This window comes from Salmo salar, chromosome ssa14, assembly GCF_905237065.1.
Source record: "Salmo salar chromosome ssa14, Ssal_v3.1, whole genome shotgun sequence".
In the NCBI taxonomy this organism is placed as follows: domain Eukaryota; kingdom Metazoa; phylum Chordata; class Actinopteri; order Salmoniformes; family Salmonidae; genus Salmo; species Salmo salar.
Genome location: NC_059455.1, coordinates 66,559,253 through 66,586,894, shown reverse-complemented (window position 1 = coordinate 66,586,894; position 27,642 = coordinate 66,559,253). Strand labels below are relative to the sequence as shown.

The 27,642-nt window shown below is 45.4% G+C and overlaps 1 protein-coding gene across 1 annotated transcript; it reads right to left on the bottom strand.

The window, feature by feature from the left end:
- plekho1a (pleckstrin homology domain containing, family O member 1a) lies at positions 1-26,026 on the bottom strand. Its single transcript, XM_014141619.2, has 6 exons — positions 25,754-26,026; positions 24,967-25,113; positions 16,135-16,275; positions 2,486-2,590; positions 1,719-1,820; positions 1-1,568 (listed from the first exon to the last, which is right to left on the bottom strand). The coding sequence occupies exons 1-6, from the start codon at positions 25,820-25,822 to the stop codon at positions 270-272; spliced, it is 1,863 nt and encodes a 620-aa protein (XP_013997094.1). The 5' UTR covers positions 25,823-26,026; the 3' UTR covers positions 1-269.
- Positions 26,027-27,642: the final 1,616 nt, after the last annotated feature.

Here is a 27,642-nt window from a genome sequence, read left to right as displayed (position 1 = left end):
TTATGTGTAGATTGATGAGGGAAAAAATGTATTTATTCCATTTTAGAATAAGGCTGTAACGTAACAAAATGTGGAAAAAGTGAAGGGGTCTGAATACTTTCTGAATGCAAGGATCAAGATAGGAAAATGCAAAGGGAGCAATAAAGCCTAAAAGCTTTATACTTCAACACTGGCATGTAATGACAACAAAACGTGACAAAAATGTATTTACTCCATGCCCCTAGTGCTCTTTTATTTTCTCTTTGTTTGGAGACAACCCAGCGTGCTTTTCAGCTGTGGTGGCGACAGAGGCATGCGTCCTCCAGCCTATAGTCCGGTGGCGGTGTTGGGGGCCTGTCTATTGTCTTCTTTTCAGAGCGGCGGTTTAGTGACTGCGTCTGCAGCTCCTTCACCTCCTCCAGCACCTCCTTAGCCTGACGCCAGGAGGAGACGGCCTCCTGCAGAAGTCGCTCCGCCTCTGCCCGTCTACTCTCCAAATCACAGTCACTGAGAAGTGAGTATGCACTCTTACTATGGAGTGAGTCATTACCCTTCAGACAGGGTGAGTCAGCACCTTTCAGAGAAGGTGAGCCGATACTCTTCAGACTTGGGGAGTTCTTACCAATTATATTTGGCAAGTCCTTACCCCTCAGAATAGTATCCTTGATGCGAGGCGAGTCAGAACCCTTCAGACTTGATGAGTCAAAACTTTTTGAAAAGGGTGAACCAATGTTCTTGAGACGTGGGGAGTCAGAACCCGTCAGACTTGGCGAGTCTGTTTCCTTGAAACTGGAAGAATCCAAACCCTTCATACGTGGCGAGTCAGTAGCCCTGAGACGGGGAGAGTTGTTACCCCTCAAATTAGGAGAGTCAGCCCTCTTTGAATGGGGTGAGTCTGTACCTTTTGAGCGGGACTTCTTGCCCTTCGTACGAGGCGAGTCTTTCCCCCTCAAACGAGGCGAGTCTTTCACCCTCAAACGAGGGGAGTCACTACTCTTACTGCGAGGTGAACCTGAGGCCCTGGAGTGAGGAGACTCAAAGCCTCTTAGATGGTACAAACGGGGTGAGTCAATGCCCTTTAGGTAGGGCGAGTCTAAGCCTTTTGCACGTTGCAGTTCCTCCAATCGCATTTCTTCCAGCAGTTCCTGAGCCCTCTGCATTTTCTGGGCGATAAGACTCTGCAGTGGTCCGACAGGCTGGACAGGTTCACCTATGGGGCGAGGGTGAAGGACACCCCTGACTGGCCGCAAGGAATGGACCTCGTCCATGGAGGCGCAGCGGCTCCTACCTTGGGCACTGAACCTCTTCCCTGGTGGAGGGGTACGGGACTGAGCCTCAAGATGGTGCGCCCGGTCCCAGGAGAGCTCGCTCCCGCGAGGCAGGCTGCCCGTCTTGGGTACCCTTAGGTCCTTTGTGGTGACGCAGAGTTTGGAGACGTCTGTGCCAGAACGCTGACGACCTGTGGTCCATTTGTCTAGGTCAACCCTGAAGTTATTTTCCCAGAAGCCTTCTTCCTCATCTTCTGGGGTGGAGTCATCTTCCTCATGGACAAGGTCAAGGGTCAACATTCCGTCTGAGGAGGTGGATGCCTAGGGAGAGCACAAGAGAGTTTAGCATTCAACGCAACAGACCAGGATAATCCTTAAAATATAAACAGTATAATTCCTTGTTTGCTGTCCAAAAATATAATATTGACTTGGAACTGAATTGTCAATGTTAGCCAAGGTAGTAACACCCACCACAGCCATGAGATGTCCCCGGGTGGGCAAGCGCCGTGCATGGGGAATCTTGGCACGATCACGTGTAGGGTGCACCAGGACACTGTCCTCTTCAATTGTAACCTATGGAGACAATCAGAAAGAGACCGAGTGATTTTTTTTGACAATCAGCATAACAGAAATGTATATTTGTGGAGGGAGAGTTATGGGAATGTAATGTACAGAACATGATGTACATTAGAGTAGAGTACATTGTAGGGCGTTGAGAGAGGATTCTCACTATCAGGGCGGCAGACATGCTGCAGAGTTCATTCTCACTTCTTGACGATCTCTAGCTACGGAAGATGGATTTTCACCCCATAGTGTGTGATGGGGAGTGAGCCACTGTTTGATCGCGAGGCACTGGGAAAACAGGTGGGCGTCGGCAGGGACGGAGCATTAACAAGGACTCTGTTCCCGATGGAGATGGATGAGTCAGCGAGATATAAACACTTTGATCTCTCAGCCACGCCTGGGGAGATTGAATTTACGTGTTTCCTGTATTGAAAGATGTAGACTGTGCTTTTGTCCAAATTCACAAATTTTACAGTGCGCTTAGTAACTGCAAGGTTACATTTGTCTGGAAACTTTTTAGGGCTGGCTGTAGGGGCATTTGGAGGTTTCATTCATAAATGTTGCACGAGAGACATGCTAATGAGAGAGAAAAATAAGAAAAGCTCTAGAAATCTGGGGAGACGTGAGAGCTAGCGAAATAGGGACAGGGAAGGGGAGAAGAGTGACTGACCTACCTCATCAAAAATGCGGTTCTTGGCTTTGATGATGGCTGTATTGAGGGCATTGACCCACGACTCCTTCTCCTCGGGGCTAACAGCCAAGAACACAAGATTGGGAACCTGAAGAAAAAAAGGAAAGAATCAATTGATTGGTTGAAAGAAGATGAGAAAGTTTAGGCTACTCCACCCCTCCTTCTTAAGTGTGCACTTGCACACTTCCATCATGGATTTGAAAGGAATAAATTGGTGTAAGCATTGGTTGGAGGGAGAGTCGGAATGTAGCCAATTTGTGAGCGATAGAGAGGGGCACAGAAAGCTTAATGGGGCGGCTTTGCCTAAATCACCAAGGAAGGGGGATTGCACCTCATTAAATGCATTGACAAATAATTATGTTAAAGATGGTTCTTATCTAGAGCAGGGTCTAAGCTGTAAACTGGAGGAAGAATCTCTGCAAAGCTCGACAAAAACAGGTAAATTGAGCATCTGCCCTCCAATTACATCTCCTTGTATATACTTACGTACCTTCTCTCAAACACACACTTCCCCCTAGAATATCACACTAAGACAGTGAATAATGACGCCAAATGAACCACAAGCTGGTGCCAAGATCTACAAGAACTGCAGTGGGTCAGAAGTGACAACTGTGAGTGGAATCTTTGTAGGATTTGGGCGTTATAGAGATTGCCTCTTTAGAGGTAATGGGATTCTCTGGATTATGTCTTTCTGGAGAAATCCACCAATCCCGGTCTGTGGTGGGGGTGCATTAATGGCCGATCTAATGTGGCAACACAACCATATCATCATCAAGGGAGACAAATAAATAAATCCCATCAGCTAGACACATTTTTTGCACTAACTCTCTTGCACTGACTCTATGCACACACACTGGACTCTACCCATACACTCACACATACTTACACTGATACCCCAACACAACATACACACACGCGCACACATGCATACTGACGCCACACACACACACACTCACACTTACCACATACACTCATTGGTCAGTTTATTAGGCACATCCATCTAGTACCGGGTCGGACGGACCCCCTTTGCCTCCAGAACAGCCTGAATTCTTCAGGGCATGGAAACGTTGCTCAATTGGTATCAAGGGACCTTACGTGTGCCAGGAAAACATTCCCAACACCATTACACCACCGCCACCAGCCTGTACCGTTGAAACCAGGCAGGATGGGGCCATGGACTCATGCTGCTTATGCCAAATCCTGACTCTGCCATCAGCATGACGCAACAGGAACTGGGATTCGTCAGCCCAGGCGATGTTTTTCTACTCCTCAATTGTCCAGTGTTGGTGATCGCGCAGCCAGGTCACCTGTGATACAAGTCAGTATTCAACGTCTATTCATATCTGAGGACGTCAGGAGACAACGTGGAAACCGGCCACTAGGGGCAACAGTGAGGGTTGTTACCTTCAAGTAGGTTTCGGTTTTGCTAGGGCATTGTGGATGGGGATGGCAGATGGGTGTAAGCATCTACCTGTGATTCCCAAGTTTGAATCCAGTGATAGAAAATTGCTTTTGATAATTTTGTTTTAAGCCTATCCCAAACCTTAACCCTTACCTTAACCATTCGGAGTTAATGCCAAACCTTAAGAATTTGGAGGTAATGCCTGAACTTAACCCTAAACTTGCAAATTCAGAGTTAATGCCTAAACTTACCCTTAAACACTTAGAAATTTGACATTTGGAACAGCTTTGAAATTTGACGTTTGAGAAACATGAATGTCTAATTCTGATGTGAGACTGTGAGAGCTGGTAGAATTGCGTGCCCACTGGAGCCGCTTCTTCTTGTTTTTAGCTGATTGTCACGCCCTGATCTGTTTCACCTGTTCCTGTGATTGTCTCCACCCCCTCCAGGTGTCGCTTATTTTCCCCAGTGTATGTATCCCTGTGTTTCCTGTCTCTCTGTGCCAGTTCATCTTGTATGTTAGTCAAGTCAACCAGCGTGTTTTTCCCGTTCTCCTTTTGCTATTCTATTTTTGATAGTCTTCCCGGTTTTGACCCTTGCCTGACTCTGGACTAGTTTCCTGCCTGCCTGATCATCCTGCCTGCCCTGACCTTGATTCGCCTGCCCTTCGGTACCTTTTGGGCTCTGAACTGGTTTTGACCCTTTTGCCTGTCCACGACCATTCTCTTGCCATACCCTTTTGTATTAATAAATATTGTAAGACTCCAACCATCTGCCTCCTGTGTCTGCATCTGGGTCTCGCCTTGTGTCATGATAGTACGAACTGGCCATGACAGACCCAGCAGACTTGGACCAGCTCCGCCACGCTGTCTCCTTGCAGGGAGCCACCATTGGGAGACATCAGGAGTTGCTACAGGGCCTTTTGGAAGGGCTCAGTTCCTTGACGGAACGCCACGACCATGGGTTAAAGGCTATTATGGAGCAAATCAGGGAGTTAGCTCAGAGACTGTCTGCCACCTCTGAAAAACCCCAATCACCCGGTAATTTTTTCCCTATCTGTGGTGAGTTTGTACAGCCTATCCCGACTCCCTGTGAACCCCGCTTACCTCCTCTAGAGCGATATTCGGGGAATTCTGGTACCTGCCGGGGTTTTCTTTCTCAGTGCTCGTTTATTTTTGAGCTACAGCCATCTTCGTTTTCTTCAGACCGATCGAAGATAGCGTATATAATTACACTACTGTCAGGAAGGGCGCTCTCCTGGGCTACAGCAGTTTGGGAACAACAATCTGCCATTTGCGGTCATTTGGAGGAATTCATGGCAGAGGTGAGAAAAGTTTTTGAGTCTCCGGTATCTGGGAGAAAGGCGGCCAGCAAACTGCTTGACTTATGTCAAAACTCCCGTAGTGTGGCAGACTACGCGGTGGACTTTCCCACGTTGGCCACCGAGAGTACCTGGAATCCGGAGTCTCTTTTCGATACTTTTCTGCACGGATTATCTGAGGAGGTAAAGGATGAGCTAGCTGCTCGGGAACTGCCGGTGGACCTCGACTTTCTTATCGCCTTAACCATTAAAATTGATGGACGCCTAAGGGAACGCAAGAGTGAGAGGAGGTCTGGCACACTCGTGCACCCGATATAACGCGTTCACCTACTATGGAAACCAGAAGTTTCCGAAGGCAGCTCTTCCGAGAGGAGTCGAAGTCACCCGAGCTCTCTCGTGAATCTATGACGGGTGAGTTGGATACTGAGCCTATGTAGTTGGGAAGAACTAGGCTATCAGTTTGGGAGCGCTCATGGAGGATGAATAATAACTGTTGTCTGTACTGTGTAGGGGCCGGACATTTTATTGCTACCTGCCCTATTAGGAAACCCTTGTCCCTAGTGGGTACCAGTACTATGGTGAGTCAGACTGGGAGTTCCCTAATTCCCATCACCCGCACACCTCTTTTTGCTCTTGTGCTGTGGGGAGACCAATCTAAGTCTCTGAGTGCTCACTGACTCTGGGGCTGATGAATGTCTTATGGATTGCACGATAGCTTCGGAGCTTGGTATTCTCACTTAGCCTCTCTCTGTGCCCATGGATGCTAGGGCACTGGACGGCTGCTCTATAGGGTAAGTCACCCATAGTACTGTGCTCGTTCAATTACGGTTTATAGTAACCACAGTGAGACAATACAGTTCCTCTTCACTGCATTTCCCCATGTTCCGGTTGTTTTGGGATTTTCCTGGCTCCAAAAGCACAATCCTGTGATTGACTGGACCACAAGCTCCATCTGGGGTGGAGCCCATTTTGCCATTCCCACTGCCTTCAAGCAGCACAGCCTTCCCCATGTCGTCTTCCTCAGGAGGTTAGCAAGACTGTTATCCCCACGGAATACCATGACCTCCTGGAAGTGTTTAGCAAGGCAAGTGCTACTTCTTTTCCCCCCTGCACCATCCTTATGATTGTGTCATTGCTCTTCTCCCAGGTAATACACCACCTTGGGGTCGGTTGTACTCTCTGTATCGACCAGAGACCATTGCTGTGGAGGAGTATATAGAAGAGTCTCCAGCCACTGGGGCCGTCCCTCCATCTACATCTCCTGCCGGCGCAGGGTATTTCTTTGTGGAGAAGGACAAGACCCTGCGCCCATGCATTGACTACTGGGGACTTAACGATATCGCTGTCAAAAATCGTTATCTCCTACCTCTCCTTGTCGTTTGAACTTCTCCAGGGGGCTACCATGTTTTCCAAGTTGGACCTTCGGAATGCCTACCACCTGGTTCGGATACGCAAGGGGGATGAGTGGAAGACAGCCTTCAACACAGCCAGTGGACATTATGAGTACCAGGTCATGCCATTTGGACTCACCAACTGTCTTCCAGGCTTTGGTTATGATGTGCTTCGGGACATGCTAAACTGGTTTGTGTTCGTCTACCTGGACGACATCCTGTTTTTTTCCGATCTGCCCAAGAACATGTACTCCATGTCAGACAGGTCCATCAGCACCTCCTGGAGAACCAATTGTTCGTGAAAGTCGAGAAGAGTGAGTTCCACCGCTCTTCTATCACCTTTCTGGGATATGTCATTGCTGAGGGCAATGTTCAGATGGATCCTGGAAAGGTGAAAGCAGTGGTGGATTGGCCTCAAACAATGTCCAGGGTGCAGTTGCAACGGTTTCTTGGTTTTGCAAACTTCTACCACCGTTTCATTCAGGATTACAGCACCCTGGCGGCCCACCTCTCGGCACTCACCTCCCCCAAGGTACCGTTCAAATGGTCTCCAGCTGTCGACAAAGCCTTTTTGGACCTGAAGCATCGGTTCACAACATCACCCATCCTCATCCATCCGGACCCCTTGCGTCAATTTGTGGTGGAAGTGGATGCTTCAGATGTTGGAGTGGGGGCCATCCTGTCCCAGCAATCTGCCCAGGACCAGAAGCTTCATCCCCTTGGGTTGTGCCGTGGCGGAGATCTTTGTTGGCTATACTCGGCCTTGTCTCAAGATGGTAAGTTGGTGGTTGAAGATATCCCTCTAGTGGTGTTGGGGCTGTGCTTTGGCAAAGCGGTGGGGTTATATCCTGCCTGTTTGGCTCTGTCCGGGGGTATCGTCGGATGGGGCCACAGTGTCTCCCGACCCCTCCTGTCTCAGCCTCCAGTATTTACAGTGAGGGAAAAAAAGTATTTGATCCCCTGCTGATTTTGTACGTTTGTCCACTGACAAAGAAATGATCAGTCTATAATTTTAATGGTAGGTTTATTTGAACAGTGAGAGACAGATTAACAACAAAAAAATCCAGAAAAACGCATGTCAAAAATGTTATAAAATGATTTGCATTTTAATGAGGGAAATAAGTATTTGACCCCTCTGCAAAACATGACTTAGTACTTGGTGGCAAAACCCTTGTTGGCAATCACAGAGGTCAGACGTTTCTTGTAGTTGGCCACCAGGTTTGCACACATCTCAGGAGGGATTTTGTCCCACTCCTCTTTGCAGATCTTCTTCAAGTCATTAAGGTTTCAAGGCTGATGTTTGGCAACTCGAACCTTCAGCTCCCTCCACAGATTTTCTATGGGATTAAGGTCTGGAGACTGGCTAGGCCACTCCAGGACCTTAATGTGCTTCTTTTTGAGCCACTCCTTTGTTGCCTTGGCCGTGTGTTTTGGGTCATTGTCATGCTGGAATACCCATTCACGCCCCATTTTCAATGGCCTGGCTGAGGGAAGGAGGTTCTCACCCAAGATTTGACGGTACATGGCCCCGTCCATCGTCCCTTTGATGCAGTGAAGTTGTCCTGTACCCTTAGCAGAAAAACACCCCCATGTTTGACGGTGGGGATGGTGTTCTTGGGGTCATAGGCAGTATTCCTCCTCCTCCAAACACAGCGAGTTGAGTTGATGCCAATGAGCTCCATTTTGGTCTCATCTGACCACAACACTTTCACCCAGTTGTCCTCTGAATCATTCAGATGTTCATTGGCAAACTTCAGACGGGCATGTATATGTGCTTTCTTGAGCAGGGGGACCTTGCGGGCGCTGCAGGATTTCAGTCCTTCACGGCGTAGTGTGTTACCAATTGTTTTCTTGGTTACTATGGTCCCAGCTGCCTTGAGATCATTGACAAGATCCTCCCGTTTAGTTCTGGGCTGATTCCTCACCGTTCTCATGATCATTGCAACTCTACGAGGTGAGATCTTGCATGGAGCCCCAGGCCGAGGGAGATTGACAGTTCTTTTGTGTTTCTTCCATTTGCGAATAATCACACCAACTGTTGTCACCTTCTCACCAAGCTGCTTGGCGATGGTCTTGTAGCCCATTCCAGCCTTGTGTAGGTCTACAATCTTGTCCCTGACATCCTTGGAGAGCTCTTTGGTCTTGGCCATGGTGGAGAGTTTGGAATCTGATTGATTGATTGCTTCTGTGGACAGGTGTCTTTTATACAGGTAACAAGCTGAGATAAGGAGCACTCCCTTTAAGAGTGTGCTCCTAATCGCAGCTCGTTACCTGTATAAAAGACACCTGGGAGCCAGAAATCTTTCTGATTGAGAGGGGGTCTAATACTTGTTTCCCTCATTAAAATGCAAATCAATTTATAACATTTTTGACATGCGTTTTTCTGGATTTTTTTGTTGTTATTCTGTCTCTCACTGTTCAAATAAACCTACCATTAAAATTATAGACTGATCATTTCTTTATCAGTGGGCAAACGTACAAAATCAGCAGGGGATCAAATACTTTTTTCCCTCACTATATGCTGCAGTAGTTTATGTGTCGGGGTGCTAGGATCAGTCTGTTATATCTGGAGTATTTCTCCTGTCTTATCCGGTGTCCTGTGTGAATTTAAGTATGCTCTCTCTAATTCTCTCTAATTCTCTCTCTTTCTCTTTTTTTTCTTTGTCTCTCTCGGAGGACCTGAGCCCTAGGACCATGCCTCAGTACTACCTGGCCTGATGACTCATTGCTGTTCCCAGTCCACCTGGCCGTGCTGCTGCTCCAGTTTCAACTGTTCTACCTGCAGCTATGGAACCCTGACCTGTTCACCGGCCGTGCTACCTGTCCCAGACCTGCTGTTTTCACCTCTCTAGAGACAGCAGGAGCGGTAGAGATACTCTGAATGATCGGCTATGAAAAGCCAACTGACATTTACTCCTGAGTTGCTGACCTGTTGCACCCTCGACAACCACTGTGATTATTATTATTTAACCCTGCTGGTCATCTATGAACATTTGAACATCTTGGCCATGTTCTATTATAATCTCTACCCGGCACAGCCAGAAGAGGACTGGCCACCCCTCATAGCCTGGTTCCCCTCTAGGTTTCTTCCTAGGTTCTGGCCTTTCTAGGGAGTTTTTCCTAGCCACCATGCTTCTACACCTGCATTGCTTGCTGTTTGGGGTTTTAGGCTGGGTTTCTGTACAGCACTTTGTGACATCAGCTGATGTAAGAAGGGCTTTATAAATAAATTTGATTTGATCCCTGTGCTTTCCTGTCCCATCATCTCAGTCCTGCTGAGAGGAACTACGATGTTGGCAACCGAGAACTCCTGGCGGTGAAGATGGCGTTGGAGGAGTGGAGGCACTGGCTGGAAGGAACAGAACAGCCATTCCTGGTCTGGGCCGACCATACAAATGTGGAATATCTCCGTTCAGCCAAGCGCCGCAACTCAAGGCAGGCCTGGTGGGCCCTCCTGTTTACCAGATTCAACTTTACCATTTCCTACCATCCAGGGTCCAAAAATGTGAAGCCTGATGCTCTCTCCCACCTATACAGCTCCTCTGCCACACCCTCGACTTCCGAAACCATTCTCCCTACCTCATGCCTTGCTGCCACCGTGGATTGGGGTATTGAGAACCTGGTTCACGAGGCGCAACGCTCCCAGCCTGGACCTGAAGGGGGCCCGGCTAGCCGGCTGTTTGTCCCTAAGCCAATCCGGTCCCGGGTCCTGGAATGGGCTCATTCCTCCAGGCTGACTTGTCATCCAGGGTCCCATCGTACACTAGCCTTCCTTCGACAACGTTTCTGGTGGCCCACAATGGTCCCTGACGTCTCTGCCTTTGTCACTGCACGCACTGTGTGTGCTCAAAAAATTGAAACATTTCCCGGTTCTCCAAGGCCAACCATTTCATCCCTCTCCCTAAACTACCTTCTGCCAAGGAGATGGCCCAGCTTATGGTGCAGCATGTCTTCCGGATCCATGGACTCCCAGTAGACATGGTCTCCAATCAGGGTCCTTATTTCTCGTCTCAGTTCTAGAAGGCATTCTTCATCCTTATTGGGGCGTCGGCCAGCCTGTCATCCGGATTCCCTCCCCAAACTAACGGTCAGTCGGAGCAAGCCAACCAAGACCTGGAGACCACCTTAAGGTGCCTGGTCTCAACCAACCCCACTACCTGGAGCCGTCAACTGTTCTGGGTGGAGTATGCCCGGAACACTCTTCCCAGTCCTGCCAAGGGACTCTCCCCTTTCGAGTGCTCCATGGGGTATCAGCCTCCACTCTTCCCTGAACAAGAGCAAGAGGTCAGCGTACCCTCGGCCCAGATGTTTGTCCGCCGCTGTCGACGTACCTGGAGAAGAGCCAGGACGGCTATTCTCAAGACCAACTCCAGGTATTGTCAACAAGCGGACCATCGCCGGACCACAGCTCTACCGCATTGGGTATGGCTTTCCACTACGTTTGAGAAATTGAAGTTATAGCATTTTTGAGGTATTTGTATTTCGCGCCACGCGATTCCACTGGCTGTTGACTAGAGTGGGACGCTAACGTCCCACTGGCCCAGAGAGGTTAACATGACCTCTATGAATTATGAAGCCTTTAAGTGCTTTTTTTAAATTACATAAATGCTTCAAGATCTCCTAAGCCTGTGTTTACCACAGACCTTATTTTCGGTCTTTATCCAAAAACGCCATTCATTTTCCCATAGGCTTTGTTCAATGAACCATGGCGGAATTAGTGCCTAGAAAAAGATGTCATTACTATTTATCTCTATTGGGATACAAAAACTCAGTATCCGTAGCCACTCCATTATCTTTAACTCTGCGTTCTTGGAAAAGGACTCGTAAGGAAGTATTTCACTGTAAGTCTACACCTGTTGTATACGAAACATGTACAGTCGTCGCAAAAAGTTTTGAAAATGACACAAATATTAATTTTCACAAAGTGTGCTGCCTCAGTTTGTATGATGGCAATTTGCATATACTCCAGAATGTTATGAAGAGTGATCAGATGAATTGCAATTAATTGCAAAGTCCCACTTTGCCATGCAAATGAATTGAATCCCCCAAAAACATTTCCAATGCATTTCAGCCCTGCCACAAAAGGACCAGCTGACATCATGTCAGTGATTCTCTCGTTAACCTGTTTAGGATAGGGGGCAGTATTTTCACGGCCGGATAAAAAACGTACCCGATTTAATCTGGTTATTACTCCTGCCCAGAAACTAGAATATGCATATACTTGTTTGATTTGGATAGAAAACACCCTAAAGTTTCTAAAACTGTTTGAATGGTGTCTGTGAGTATAACAGAACTCATATGGCAGGCCAAAACCTGAGAAGATTCTAAACAGGAAGTGCCCTCTCTGACCATTTCTTGGCCTTCTATAGCCTCTTTATCGAAAACAGAGGATCTCTGCTGTAACGTGACATTTTCTAAGGCTCCCATAGGCTCTCAGAAGGCGCCAGAACGTTGAATGATGACTCTGCAGTCCCTGGCTGAAAAACAGTAGCGCATTTGGATAGTGGTCGATCTGAGAACAATGAAACAGGCACGCGCGTGCACGTGAAGAGTCCATTTTACATTTTCAGTCTTTGAACATAAACAACGTCGCCCGGTCGGAATATTATCGCTATTTTACGAGAAAAATCGCCCAAAAAATTGATTTTAAACAGCGTTTGACATGCTTCGAAGTACGGTAATGGAATATTTTTTAAAATTTTGTCGCGATACGCGCCGGCGCGTCACCCTTCGGATAGTGTCTTGAACGCAAGAACAAACACAGCTATTTGGATATAACTATGGACTATTTGGAACCAAACCAACATTTGTTGTTGAAGTAGAAGTCCTGGGAGTGCATTCTGACAAAGAACAGCAAAGGTAATCCAATTTTTCTTATAGTAAATCTGAGTTTGTTGAGTGCCAAACTTGGTGGGTGTCAAAATAGCTAGCCATGATGGCTGGGCTATCTACGCAGAATATTGCAAAATGTGCTTTCACCGAAAAGCTATTTTAAAATCGGACATAGCGATTGCATAAAGGAGTTCTGTATCTATAATTCTTAATAACCTCTTACATCTAGACGTTCCGCTAGCAGAACACCTGCTCCAATATCCAATGATAGGCGTGGCGCGAATTACAAATTCCTCAAAAATACAAAAACTTCAATTTTTCAAACATATGACTATTTCACAGCATTTTAAAGACAAGACTCTCCTTTATCTAACCACACTGTCCGATTTCAAAAAGGCTTTACAGCGAAAGCAAAACATTAGATTATGTCAGCAGAGTACCCAGCCAGAAATAATCAGACACCCATTTTTCAAGCTAGCATATAATGTCACAAAAAACAAAACCACAGCTAAATGCAGCACTAACCTTTGATGATCTTCATCAGATGACACACCTAGGACATTATGTTATACAATACATGCATGTTTTGTTCAATCAAGTTCATATTTATATCAAAAAACAGCTTTTTACATTAGCATGTGACGTTCAGAACTAGCATACCCCCCGCAAACCTCCGGTGAATTTACTAAATTACTCACGATAAACGTTCACAAAAAACATAATTATTTTAAGAATTATAGATACAGAACTCCTTTGTGCAATCGAGGTGTCCGATTTTAAAATAGCTTTTCGGTGAAAGCACATTTTGCAATATTCTGAGTAGATAGCCCAGCCATCACGGCTAGCTATTTAGACACCCACCAAGTTTAGCCCTGACCAAACTCTGATTTACTATTATAAAAGTTTGATTACCTTTGGTGTTCTTCGTCAGAATGCACTCCCAGGACTGCTACTTCAATAACAAATGTTGGTTTGGTTCAAAATAATCCATTGTTATATCCAAATAGCGGCGTTTTGTTCGTGCGTTCAAGACACTATCCGAAGTGTAAATAAGGGTCACGAGCATGGCGCATTTCGTGACAAAAGATTTATAAATATTCCATTACCGTACTTCGAAGCATGTCAACCGCTGTTTAAAATCAATTTTTATGCAATTTTTCTCGTAAAAAAGCGATAATATTCGACCGGGAATCTGCGTTTAGGTAAAAAGACGAAAGAAAATAAAGCATGGGGTCGACTCGGGCACGAGCCTGAGTCTCACAGTACTGTGACCAGCCATTATCCAAACGCGCTACTTTTTTTCAGCCAGAGCCTGCAAAGCCACGATTCAGCTTTTTGCCGCCTTCTGAGAGCCCATGGGAGCCGTAGGAAGTGTCACGTAACAGCAGAGATCCCCTGTAATGGATAGAGATAATCAAGAAGGCCAAGTAATTGTCAGACAGGGCACTTCCTGCATGGAATCTTCTCAGGTTTTGGCCTGCCAAATGAGTTCTGTTATACTCACAGACACCATTCAAACAGTTTTAGAAACTTTGGAGTGTTTTCTATCCAAAGCTAATAATTATATGCATATTCTAGTTTCTGGGCAGGAGTAATAATCAGATTAAATCGGGTACGTTTTTTATCCGGCCGTGAAAATACTGCCCCCTAGCCATAACAGGTTAAAATAATTGTTATGTTTTTTGTGAACGTTTATCGTGAGTAATTTAGTAAATTCACCGGAAGTTTCGGTGGGTATGCTAGTTCTGAACGTCACATGCTAATGTAAAAAGCTGGTTTTTGATATAAATATGAACTTGATTGAACAAAACATGCATGTATTGTATAACATAATGTCCTAGGAGTGTCATCTGATGAAGATCATCAAAGGTTAGTGCTGCATTTAGCTGTGGTTTTGGTTTTTGTGACATTATATGCTAGCTTGAAAAATGGGTGTCTGATTATTTCTGGCTGGGTACTCTCCTAACATAATCTAATGTTTTGCTTTCGTTGTAAAGCCTTTTTGAAATTGGACAATGTGGTTAGATAAAGGAGAGTCTTGTCTTTAAAATGGTGTAAAATAGTCATATGTTTGAAAAATTGAAGTTTTGGGATTTTTGAGGAATTTGTAATTCACGCCACGCCAAATCATTGGATATTGGAGCGGTGTTCCGCTAGTGGAACATCTAGATGTAAGAGGTTAACACAGGTGTGAGTGTTGACAAGGACAAGGCTGGAGATCACTCTGTCATGCTGATTGAGTTCGAACAACAGACTGGAAGCTTCAAAATGAGGGTGGTGCTTGGAATCATTGTTCTTCCTCTGTCAATCATGGTTACCTGCAAGGAAACACGTGCCATCATCATTACTTTGCACAAAAAGGGCTTCACAGGCAAGGATATTGCTGCCAGTAAGATTGCACCTAAATCAACCATTTATCGGATCATCAAGAACTCCAAGGAGAGCGGTTCAATTGTTGTGAAGAAGGCTTCAGGGCGCCCAAGAAAGTCTAGCAAGCACCAGGACCGTCTTCTAAAGTTGATTCAGCTGCGGGATCGGGGCACCACCAGTACAGAGCTTGCTCACGAATGGCAGCAGGCAGGTGTGAGTGCATCTGCACGCACAGTGAGGTGAAGACTTTTGGAGGATGGCCTGGTCAAGAAGGGCAGCAAAGAAGCCACTTCTCTCCAGGAAAAACATCAGGGACAGACTGATATTCTGCAAAAGGTACAGGGATTGGACTGCTGAGGACTGGGGTAAAGTCATTTTCTCTGATGAATCCCCTTTCCGAATGTTTGGGGCATCTGGAAAAAAGCTTGTCCGGAGAAGACAAGGTGACCGCTACCATCAGTCCTGTGTCATGCCAACAGTAAAGCATCCTGAGACCATTCATGTGTGGGGTTGCTTCTCAGCCAAGGGAGTGGGCTCACTCACAATTTTGCCTAAGAACACAGCCATGAATAAAGAATGGTACCAACACATCCTCCGAGAGCAACTTTTCCTAACCATCCAGGAACAGTTTGGTGATGAACAATGCCTTTCCAGCATGATGGAGCACCTTGCCATAAGGCAAAAGTGATAACTAAGTGGCTCGGGGAACAAAACATCGATATTTTGGGTCCATGGACAGGAAACTCCCAGACCGTAATCCCATTGAGAACTTATGGTCAATCCTCAAGAGGCGTGTGGACAAACAAAAACCCACAAACTCTGCCTAACTCCAAGCATTGATTATGCAAGAACAGAAGTTCTTGCATGCCAGGGCGGATTACAGAGGTCTTGAAAAAGTAGGGTCAACACTGCAAATATTGATTCTTTGCATCAACTTCATGTAATTGTCAATAAAAGCCTTTGACACTTATGAAATGCTTGTAATTATACTTCAGTATTCCATAGTAACATCTGACAAATATATCTAGACACTGAAGCAGCAAACTTTGTGAAAATTAATATTTGTGTCATTCTCAAAACTTTTGGCCACAACTGTACATTTGATTGTTTTGATTTGAGCTTGTACTTTGTCTCATACTCTCTCTTTATAGAAAACCACAAACTATGTCTGACGATAAGCTTGCCTCAAGTTTCAAATGCATTTTCAGCTAAAATCAACACCTGCAGTAAGGACTTCCCACTGAGGCCTAAACACCCCAAGCCCTGCTGAGCCTCCCTGCCTGACTCCTTCACTCTCCCTGGGCAGAAGGACTCACTATATTCCCAGGCTGCTTGCAGCGGAGCAGGGTGAACCTGCTGTGGTTCTTCTTACTGCGGCTCTTGGCCTTGCGCAGCTCCTCAGAGCGTTCGTAGTCAGCCAGGTCAAACAACTCCTGGACTTTCCTCTCATCCTTCACCTGGAAACACACAGAGAAAACAGGAGGTAGTTACAACTCAGGTCTGTACATATGTGCAAGATGGCACTGGCAAATGAGCTTTGTCAATTTGTTTTGAACCTTAAACCATCTGTCTACCACAAAAATAGACCTATGCACACACACACACACATATGCGCACATATGCACACACACACAGAGAGAGAACAACCTACTGTGCATTACAGCAGGATATCTTGAGTTTAACCCAAGGGAAAAGACTAATTACCAATCTCTGTTATCCAGCAGCTTTCGACAGCACAGAGACACACTACGGTGCCAGGGTAAAACTCAGCCGTTTTGAAATAAAACCTTTTCTCACATTCGTATCATCCATTATTTTAGGATGTTAATGAGGTTTCAAATAGAATTCTCTTGCATTTCAGGCCTTATATGCCCATACAGAAGATATTCTGTGTAATGAAGGTCTTTTTAGGATATGTCCAAATGTCTATAAAAAAATCCATTACAGGCCTGATATCAGAATGTTACCATGTTATGATCATACTTTTACCCAGAGCATTGAAAAATGTGTTTATTTTCATAACCTGCTTCCCAATGCCACCAAAAAGCAATAGCCAGACAAATTGGTAGAAAAATTGAGTCTTGGAGCGTGTCACGTCCTGACCATGGTAAGCTGTTATTTTCTATGGTAGAGTAGGTCAGGGCGTGACAGGAGGGTTTATTCTATGTGTTCTATTTCTATGTTGTTGGGCGGTGAAAACTAGAACCTGAGGGAGGAGTATCACCGCCCAAGGGAGGAGATTGAGGCAGCAAGAGCAGAGCGGCGTTATTATGAGGCACTATACCAACCACGAGGCAAGTGCGAGAGGCACCCCCCCAAAAAAAATTGGGGCGGGCACACGGGGAGTTTGGCAGAGTCAGGGTGGAGACCTGAGCCAACTCCTCGTGCTTACCATGGGAAGCGAGTGAAGAAGCAAGCACCATGTTATGCGGTGATGCGCACTGTGTCGCCAGTGCGCATACACAGCCCGGTGCGATCTGTGCCCGCGCCCCGCATTTGCCGTGCTAGGTTGAGCATTCAGCCAGGAAGGGTGGTGCCAGCTCAGCGCTCCTGGTCTCCAGTTCGCCTTCTCGGTCCAGGATATCCTGCGCCGGCGCTGTGCACTGTGTCGCCAGTGTGTATTCACAGCCCAGTTCGTCCTGTGCCAGCTCCCCGCGTTTGCCGGGCGAGAGTAAGCATCCAGCCAGGACGGGTTGTGCCAGCTATACACTTGAGACCTCCGGTGCGCCTCTTGAGACCTCCAGTATATCCTGTGCCTGCCCCACGTACCCGGACTCCAGTGAGTCTATCCAGCCTGGTACAGCCTGTTCCTGCTCCCGGCACTCGACCTGAGGTGCGTGTTACTAGTCTGGCGTCACCTGTGCCAGCCCCACGCATCAGGCCTCCAGTGCGCATTCCCAGTCCAGAGCTTCCGGCGACAGTTCCCAGTCCAGAGCTTCCAGCGACAGTTCCCAGTCCAGAGCTTCCAGCGACAGTTCCCAGTCCAGAGCTTCCAGCGACAGTTCCCAGTCCAGAGCTTCCGGCGACAGTTCCCAGTCCAGAGCTTCCGACGACAGTTCCCAGCCCGGCAGCCCGGAACCTCCTGAGACGGCCTGCAGCCCGGAACCCCCTGAGACGGCCTGCAGCCCGGAACCCCCTGAGACGGCCTGCAGCCCGGAACCCCCTGAGACGGCCTGCAGCCCGGAACCCCCTGAGACGGCCTGCAGCCCGGAACCTCCGGCGATGATCTACGGTCCGGTGGCACAGAAGCAGAGGGATCAGCGGGAGGAGCGGGGGGGTACACCCCGAACCAGAGCCGCCTCCTCTACTGGAGGATGCACTGGATGATAAGGTTCTGGGTACTGCACCAGAGCCACCATAGACACTGGTTACCCTCCCTACCCTCCCTTTTGTTTTTTAGTTGCATTCGGAGTCTGCACCTTTGGGGGGGGTACTGTCACGTCCTGACCATGGTAAGCTGTTATTTTCTATGGTAGAGTAGGTCAGGGTGTGACAGGGGGGTTTATTCTGTGTTCTATTTCTATGTTGTTAGGTTCTAGTTTTTGTATTTCTATGTTGGTTTGTTTGGGATGATCTCCAATTAGAGGCAGCTGGTCCTCGTTGTCTCTAATTGGAGATCATACTTAAGTAGGGGTTTTTCTACCTGGGTTTTGTGGGTGATTATTTTTGAGTAGTGTTTGTTTCACCTCTGCGTCACGGTTTGTTGTTTTGTGTATTCAGTTTATTTATGTACTGCATAGTTTCACAGAGTAAATAGAATGTGGAACGACACACACGCTGCACTTTGGTCCGCTTCTCCTTTTGACAACCGTGACAGAGTGGGTGTTCATGTGTTACTCCCCTGCCTCCCATTATTGGTCTTGTTGCCCCGCCGCAAAGTGTCTAATTTAAACGCAGATCAATTGTAATGAACAGTGCTGGGGCAGAGACATCGACCCCTCCATTCAGCCTGACTGACAGGTGATTACATACAACCTCAATGGTGGTGGGACCTCTCAGAGGGCCCCATTAGCTTCAACACAGCAACGGGATCACTGGGGGTCATGGTGTGTGTGTGTTTGGAGGTGTTGGGGGTTGGTTATTGACATGGATACAAGCCTATGTGTAGGTCTGTTGTGAGAACCTAAGGAGACGCATAGAGACATGGTTGAACGCCATTGGTACACACAGCAATGATGTGTGTGGGTGGATGTGACTGTGTGTTGGGAAGGGGCGGGGGCATTCCACTTTCATCTGGAGGAATAGAGTTTTTCCACAGCAACAGCCGTGCATCAGAGGAATCTTCCGACGTTAGAACGAGACACGGAGCCACTCTGTGATCAAAGAAACAACCACATACGGTATAATTAATTAATGTGTCACAGCCTTGTATCAACCCCCATTAAACCACTAGCAGCCTGAAGTCCACTTGTTATGGCTGTTATTAGTTGTGTCCTAAATTTGACCATTTGCCTTTTAATTTAATTGAGGAACTGTATTATGCCTAGCGATACAGTATATGAGGACAATACATACATCAAAGTGTAGTCCAATTTCTTCCTGACTAAACACAGATCCAAACTGTGCCCCACCGCATGCTGCTACACATTCATTAGCCACCCAAATTGCATTTAAAATGTAAAAGATAAACAAGAGCTCTGTGTGTGCGTGTGTGAGAGAGGCTCACAACTATAATATGGGGCTGCATCGTGTGTGAGTGTGTGAGAGAGAGAGAGGCTCACAACTATATGGGGCTGCATCGTGTGAGTGTGTGAGAGAGAGAGAGGCTCACAACTATAATATGGGGCTGCATCGTGTGTGAGTGTGTGAGAGAGAGAGAGGCTCACAACTATAATATGGGGCTGCATCGTGTGTGAGTGTGTGAGAGAGAGAGAGGCTCACAACTATAATATGGGGCTGCATCGTGTGTGAGTGTGTGAGAGAGAGAGAGGCTCACAACTATAATATGGGGCTGCATCGTGTGTGAGTGTGTGAGAGAGAGAGAGGCTCACAACTATAATATGGGGCTGCATCGTGTGTGAGTGTGTGAGAGAGAGAGAGGCTCACAACTATAATATGGGGCAAAAGAAGCCCTGAGGATCCATTCTGGAACGCCCACCATCCCATCAATATTTCACTCCCCTCCTGCTACGTATATGGAAAAGCAGAGTTGGGGGTGGTAGTGGGGGTAAAATACCCACCACTAAGAATAACCCAGCAACATACCGCCCTGAAACGCAAAAATAGAGAAAGTCTATACAAGCCGGCGGAATCCCATCAAACAGTACAGTGCAAGGAAAAACCCTAGAGCGAATGGAAAGGCGATGTCCGATTGGTCACACTCCAAAATCTGGTTGACATGCCGTTAATACCCTGTAATCAAGCCCTAGAGGGGTTATGTTTATATAAACCAGGTTGGAATTAAGAGGGGAAGTGGATTAAAATCATATTTTCAATCAGTGCGGAAAATGTGATGCAGTTTAGAGCTGGGGAGTATAAAGAGGCTGGTTTATTTATAATATAATACTATAAATATAATATTCCCCAGAACTGACCAGTAGGCTTTCCTGAAATAACTAGCATAGCAAGTATGGAAAGCTAAACCACCATGGCCTCCCTGCACCAATCATATAGCTTTATTACATTGACCATGTGGTATGCTTGACCAGTCATCTTGCACTATTTCCAAATTACAGTAAATACGGGTTTCACCAACAACCCAGATATCCACTGATCACGTTGATCCGTTGGACCAGTAACAACACTTGTGTGGTCCTTGACCAATTTTAGAGGCGTGTTAGTCCAGTTTTATGCCAAGCTCCTCCAGTCACAGAGTTACTCTATCGACCACAAAACTTGGTCACACATTCGCCTTCTATACCAATCCCATTGCAACAGTATCTGTAAACTACATCAATCACAACGACCTTGATCAACTACAAAACACTTTGTCCAACTGCGTCACCACATTTCTTCAATGAATGGCCTAAAATGTTACCTCAGGTACCCCCTGGCCTAGGTTATACAGTGTCTGATGAATACAAGCTTCACTCTCTCGCTCTAAATCCTGTTTTGTTGGAGTGTCCTCGTTCATAGGCCGTGCACGTCACCATTGAAAACCATGAAGACCTCTCTATATATATAAACATAGGTGGAACTCCCAACAATTATTCACATAGATCATAGATGTAGTGTTTGAGTGGAAGCACTTTGAGCATTCTACAGAAGCATCTCTGTCTGCACGTGTAAAGCCTCCTATCATCACAAGACTAAAGAAGAGAACAGAGAGTTCCCGTATGAAAGATGTATGATGTGTGTAACCTGCAGCCAATAGCACAGCTGTAAGTTAGAACAGAGCAATATGCAGGGGTGATATCCTGGGAGCAGAGACAGGACACACTCCTCTGCACAGGAACACACGCCTCCATAACATACACATACACTCTCAGCACTATTCTCAACTATGACAACATACTGTACACTTTTCACAAACAACACACGGCCTTCTATGGAGGAACAGACCTCAATGTAACTCACGCATCTATGCAGTTCATGTGTTGTGTACTGCATGTTCTTGTAGCATGTCTGTCTGGCCAAATAAGGCTCTCAGAGCTATGGCTCTGTAGACTATTATGGGAAGCTTGAGCTGACGATGATAAAAAAAATCATAAAGAATCCTGGTTTTGCACAAATTTTCACTGTGAGCAGTAGCTGAGTCGGCATATTACGAAAAATAGACCGCAGTTACCGGGCTCTTTGAGATTATGGAACTTTTAATGATAACTTGACATTTTCAACATAAAAATACTGTAGCTGTTCCTTGAGTCATTTCCCCTGATACCACTAAGTAACCAGCAGGCGGTGAAATCCAATAGTCTTAAAATTATATTTGTGCTCTGCGCCCAAGTCTCGTGGTAGCGCTACCGACCTCCAGGCTATATGCCCTCCAGCGGCAGGAGTTCTCTCTCTGAACTTCCCTCTAAAATATCACCTTTCCTTCACAATAAAAGCATTTAAAAAAATAAGACAGGAGAACAGATAGGTACATATAGGTGCTCTTCTTAGTGGTCAAATGATGAAGTAAATTTGAATAATCTGGGGTAGTACAGAGTAATGTCACCAGCAGTTAACTTCTCAGAGTCCCAGTTGCATGGTTGCAAATCCTCTTGGAGAATCTCTCACACATCGAACTGGTGTCCCGTGTGAGGATGCTAAGAGGTAATAGAGCAACATAGCTGCTTACTGCAGCTAATCTTATGAGTTAGCAGACAATTTGATACTGTCAATGCCAGCTTGCACACTCATGCCACAATTCAATCAATTGCAGATAAAATTCAACCTCAATGTTGGTCACGTTTTAACGCAGGTGTTTAACAGACGCAGGCTGTATATTTTGTGGATATTGATGCTTGATTATGTTGATTCCAAAGCACACCTGACATGAAATACAGTATCAACTTTCAGAGTGAACCCAGAGTATGATTTTCCTTCATCTGTGATTGATATAAAATGATTGAGGCTAATTCATTCAGTGAATATGGGTCAAAAACATCATTTGTGCTCAAACTCGCTAACAACATGATATCACTCAACGTCTATAAAACATTAAATCAAACTCAAAGACGGGAGTTTTAGATTAAAGATGATCCCGGGCCCCATGAGGCGGTTCGGCTGTGGTTAGCTGAGCGTCGGAGATACAAGTCTCTGTGTTCTTTTTAGCCTTCTGGCCTACTTCATGAATAGCGTGCTTGTCTTTTCAAAGTTCTCATTTGAATAATGCACCACCATTAATCATGTGGTTAAGAAGTTGCAGCAGAGCACATAACACACACAAGTACACGCAGGTCAAATAGTTATCACTGGGGTTGCAGTTACCTTCACCTGACAAATAGGTAGCACACCACTTACCAATATACATGATATAACAATGAGCTCCTTAACAAACATCGAATTGTACGTGTAAAACGAACAATAGGTGCATTACATAAAATAACTATAAAATCCAACAAATTACGGAGCATGGGTGGTGAGAGACGCGATAATGAGAGAAAGAGAACTACGCTGAACTGATGCGTTCTGTTCCACAGGTGAACTCATTACAAAGCAACTGAACCTCAGCTGAGCGTGTGTGTGTGTGTGTGTAAACAGTAGGGTTGAGGGGGTGGGGTCCTCAGGCACAGCGAGAGGCGCAGCTGTGTCAGCCGTGGTCTTTTCAGTTTCTGACACGTGTTTGTTGCTCATCCAGCAGGCTTATAGGGAGCACAGCACAGATGAAAAAAATGTATTTTAAAATTCTGGTTCTAAAATGATCGGGGAAACTGGCATTGCGTGCAGCTGGAGCCCTGAGTCCCACTCTCTCTTTCATTAGAGCAATTGAGAGATGCAGCCCTTATGTGGAACTTTCATTCGCTGTTCTGGGAATCCTTTCCAGGAATCATTTAAAGGGCATTATTCAGCTTTCAGAAAGACGTGTGCCCTCTCAGCTGTCAGTAGCGTTTATCTCCATGGTTACTGCTTACGGGAGGAGTGTTGAAACAGCGACATCAAACAGAATCTGACCCCCCTCCAAAAAAGAAGAGAATACAGAAATGGAAAGGTGATTCTGTCTATGGTGAAGGGTGTGAATTCGCTACAGCTCAAGGTTTAACATCTAGGTCATGTGATCTTGAAACTTGTGATGATAATGAGGCTGTTCACCGGAACCTTTCATGTGATAAAAGCACTTGGACATAAGCCATTACTTTCAGCCAAACAAAATAGTTCTCTTTCTATGCCATGGCCAAAACCTTGTTTTATTGTAACGGACAGGATTCTACATTTTCCCAACGATGCTACTGAGTCACCAATATCCATAGTGGTACCCACTAGGCAAACACTGGTTGAATCAACATTGTTTCCACAACATTTCAATTAAATGATTTTGAACCAATGTGGAATAGACGTTGAATTTACTTCTGTGCCCAGTGGGTATTTTGTTGACCTCAAAAGTTGGGCACGTTTGAGCCAGTGAAAGTAATCCGAATTCAGCGCATAATGTTTTTGCTTGCATGGTGATTTGTGCCAAGATTTGACAATTTAGCCTATTTATTTTCAACAGCCAAGGAAATTCAGTCAGATTTTATCCCCTTTCCATGGCGAGCCTCGATTTCCAGACTTATAACAATAGCTGGTTTACAAAACTTAAGGACTCCTGGTTAAATTTGTTGTTGGAAACAACAGACCAAGCGCTGACAGCCCAGGTGTAGGTTACATGCAAGGCTATTTTCCCAAAACAAGTTCCCCAGAACTCTGAAACCTGAGAAACCCAGGATGTCCTTCTACAGCTAAAAGGTGAAATCCATGTTGATGCATCTTAGACAGGCTGCATACATACATACATACATACATACATACATACATACATACAGACAGACAGACAGACAGACAGACAGACAGACAGACAGACAGACAGACAGACAGACAGACAGACAGACAGACAGACAGACAGACAGACAGACAGACAGACAGACAAAGCATCTCTACTGAAGCAAGGTGAGCCTGCAACAAAGGAAACGTGAACCTTCTAATAGCAGTACAGGCAAACTAAATCAAATGTTCATATGTCCTCCCCCCCACTCACACACACACACACACACACACACACACACACACACACACACACACACACACACACACACACACACACACACTCACAGACACAGACACACTACACACACAGACACACACACACTACACACTACACACACACACACACACAGACACACACACACTACACACTACACACACACACACACACACACACACACACACACACACACACACACACACACACACACACACACACACACACACACACACACACACTACACACACAGACACACACACACTACACACACTACAGACACACTACACACACAGACACACACACACTACACACTACACACACACACAGACACAGACACACTACACACTACACACACACACACACACACACACACACACACACACACACACACACACACACACACACACACACACACACACACACACACACACACACAGAAGGAGCCAGGTTGGCCGTAACAATTTCCAGTACAGGGATGCCTACTGTAGGCATAGACACAATTATAGCCTACACATGCTATTGGAGGTAAAAGAGAAGTGCATACCTCTTTCTCAGAGATGTACAGATGGTCTCCTCTCAGTATCACGAAACGGTTTTTCCATATTTCCCTAAAAATCCCTTTACCACAGAACTTGCGGATCCAGCCGACTTTGTCTGGCTGCGATGACAGCTGGTTGACATCTTGAGGACCCTGCATGTTCAAAGTGGAATAAATCCGTTAAAACCTAGTTAAGTTTACGTAATAAGATGTTCGTGAGAGTACTGAGAAAATAAGAGCTCTTTCAACGGCAAATGCCTTTTCAATCTCATTCTCAGTAAGACATAGGAACTATGAGTCTCCTCGCGTCTTTCCCCCAAAAATGATAACGGTGCGCTCTTCTGTGCGTAAAATTTAATTGCAGGTCTTATACCATCCAGGGTGTGGCAAATAAAATATATGAAAGCTACCAACCGATAGAGCACAACGAGCATCTGGCAATAGCACACTAATGACAAGAAAACACATTGTACTCTTTCTTCAATGGAAGATTGAAGCCGTATGTTGAGGAAATTCGTGCAATGGCACACATGCGAATTGATAGGCTACACATTAAATGTGGCACGCGTAAGGAGGTGCCAAAAGACCATTGTTTAGGAATTGTAGGCTATCAAATGTGTGATCTAGACAATGTGTGTGATATAGCCGCCAATGTGAGCTGTGGTATAAAAGCGCGCATAATGCCTGATTCTGGGCAAATTGCCAGTTATATCCTAGAAATGTATAGCCTAATGCAAAGATGCATGTCCAAAAAATATGCACCCAGTACTTAAAGAAAAAAACTATATCTTACCCGTTTGGCTAAATTGCTCTTCTTCATAATGACAAAATCACTTTTGTGGATGTGAGCCAGGGAGTTCATCCAGTTTCAAGTATTTTCCTTTCTTTCTAATAAGATATTTTTTTGATTAATAAACTGTCTTTCCCTTTCTTTTACTGCCCCAATATGTCGTAATAACGGTTTCTATTCTTAATTTCGATGACGCGGTCAGGTCGTGCACTGTCCGTTATTACGAGACGGTGGCATCATCCCTCCACCTCTGTAGGTAGGCTACACTGATCTCGAACAAGCGGGCTGAAAGGGTATTCCCGTTACTATAGCGCTCGACAGCTCCATCTATTGCGCTGTCGGCGTGATGTCACCAAGGCGGCTGATGTCAAATTGCTCTTAGGTTAGGAAAATAGAAGAGCAAGGGTCAGTTGAGAGGAGGCCAACAATAACCTGCCCATATAGGGGCCTATAAACAAAAATCCACAATTGATATTATGAGAATGATTTTATATGCCATTATTGATTTTCGATAGAACCTATACATTATTGTAATAATAAGGACTACTAGATTTATCAATAAAACCAAGAGGATGAGAGGGGAGGTTAACCCAAAATATTTTAAATGGAACCATATTACAGAGGTGAAGGTGAGTATTTGGGGACCATCATAGAAATATAATCTATTCTTTCTATTCTATTTCTATGGTGAGTATTTGGGGACCAACATAGAAATATAATCTATTCTTTCTATTCTATTTCTATGGTGAGTATTTGGGGACCAACATAGAAATATAATCTATTCTTTCTATTATATTTCTATGGTGAGTATTTGAGGACCAACATAGAAACATAATCTATTCTTTCTCTTCTATTTCTATGGTGAGTATTTGGAAACCAACATAGAAATATAATCCCATTCTTTCTATTCTATTTCTAGGAGACTACAAAGTTTTATCTCATGTTGATGTTTGAATGACTGTTACATGCACTCCAGACAGTAGGCTAGTAGTAGTGTCATGTATTTCTTGACTATTTTCAGCTGTGCCTGTTCCCTCTCCCCTCCTCAATATACAGATACACAAATGAGAAGAGACAAATGCTGTACATATGACTGCTCAGAGTCAGACTGACTCCATCACATTTACCTTAGTCGTTACAAACACAAATTGGGCAAATTATCCTGTCCTACGACTCATGTCTCTTGGGTTCAGATGGAAGTTGTTGGCAAATTAGAGACATCCTGGGGCAACTTTCCTAGTAGTCATATCCCATCTACTTAGCCTCTAAATAAACTGAAACAACTGAACACCGCATTTTTTTTTAACCTCAAATAAGAAAAAGCAGTGTTGTGTAAGTATTCTGAATTAAGCTGCTCAGAGCACAAACTCTGAGCCTTTTCCTGATCCCCAGATCTCTCAGAACACACAGCCAGAATCTCCAAGGGATGCACCCGGACTGTGCAGTTGCTACTGTGTTATGGTGAACAGGCACTGGTTTATTTGGTATTAAAATGAATAAAATGGATTCAAACAGGGAGAGTACAATAAGAAATGCTAATTTCCATTTCCCTTTGAAAACGCTTTCTGCTGTATTACTTATGAACATAACCCAAGCAATGCTGGTTGTTGTTGTGGAGGATTAGAGGATCTGATTTGGGGATGGTGATGGGGGTTTGGAGAGGTTTTATAGTGTGGCTGGCAGTGGAGGTAGGCACTTGGCAAAGAAACAACTGCCAAACATGTTTGGGTTGTTTGTTGTGGAGGGGGTGCGGCTTTCAATTCCTTACCTAAACATGAAATCACTGAGTTGAACCAGAGCAATCAAACTAACCCACATTCAAAGACCAAACACAGCCAACAGTAGATACAGTTTACAATCTGTACTTTCATGTCATAGCGGAAACACGGTGC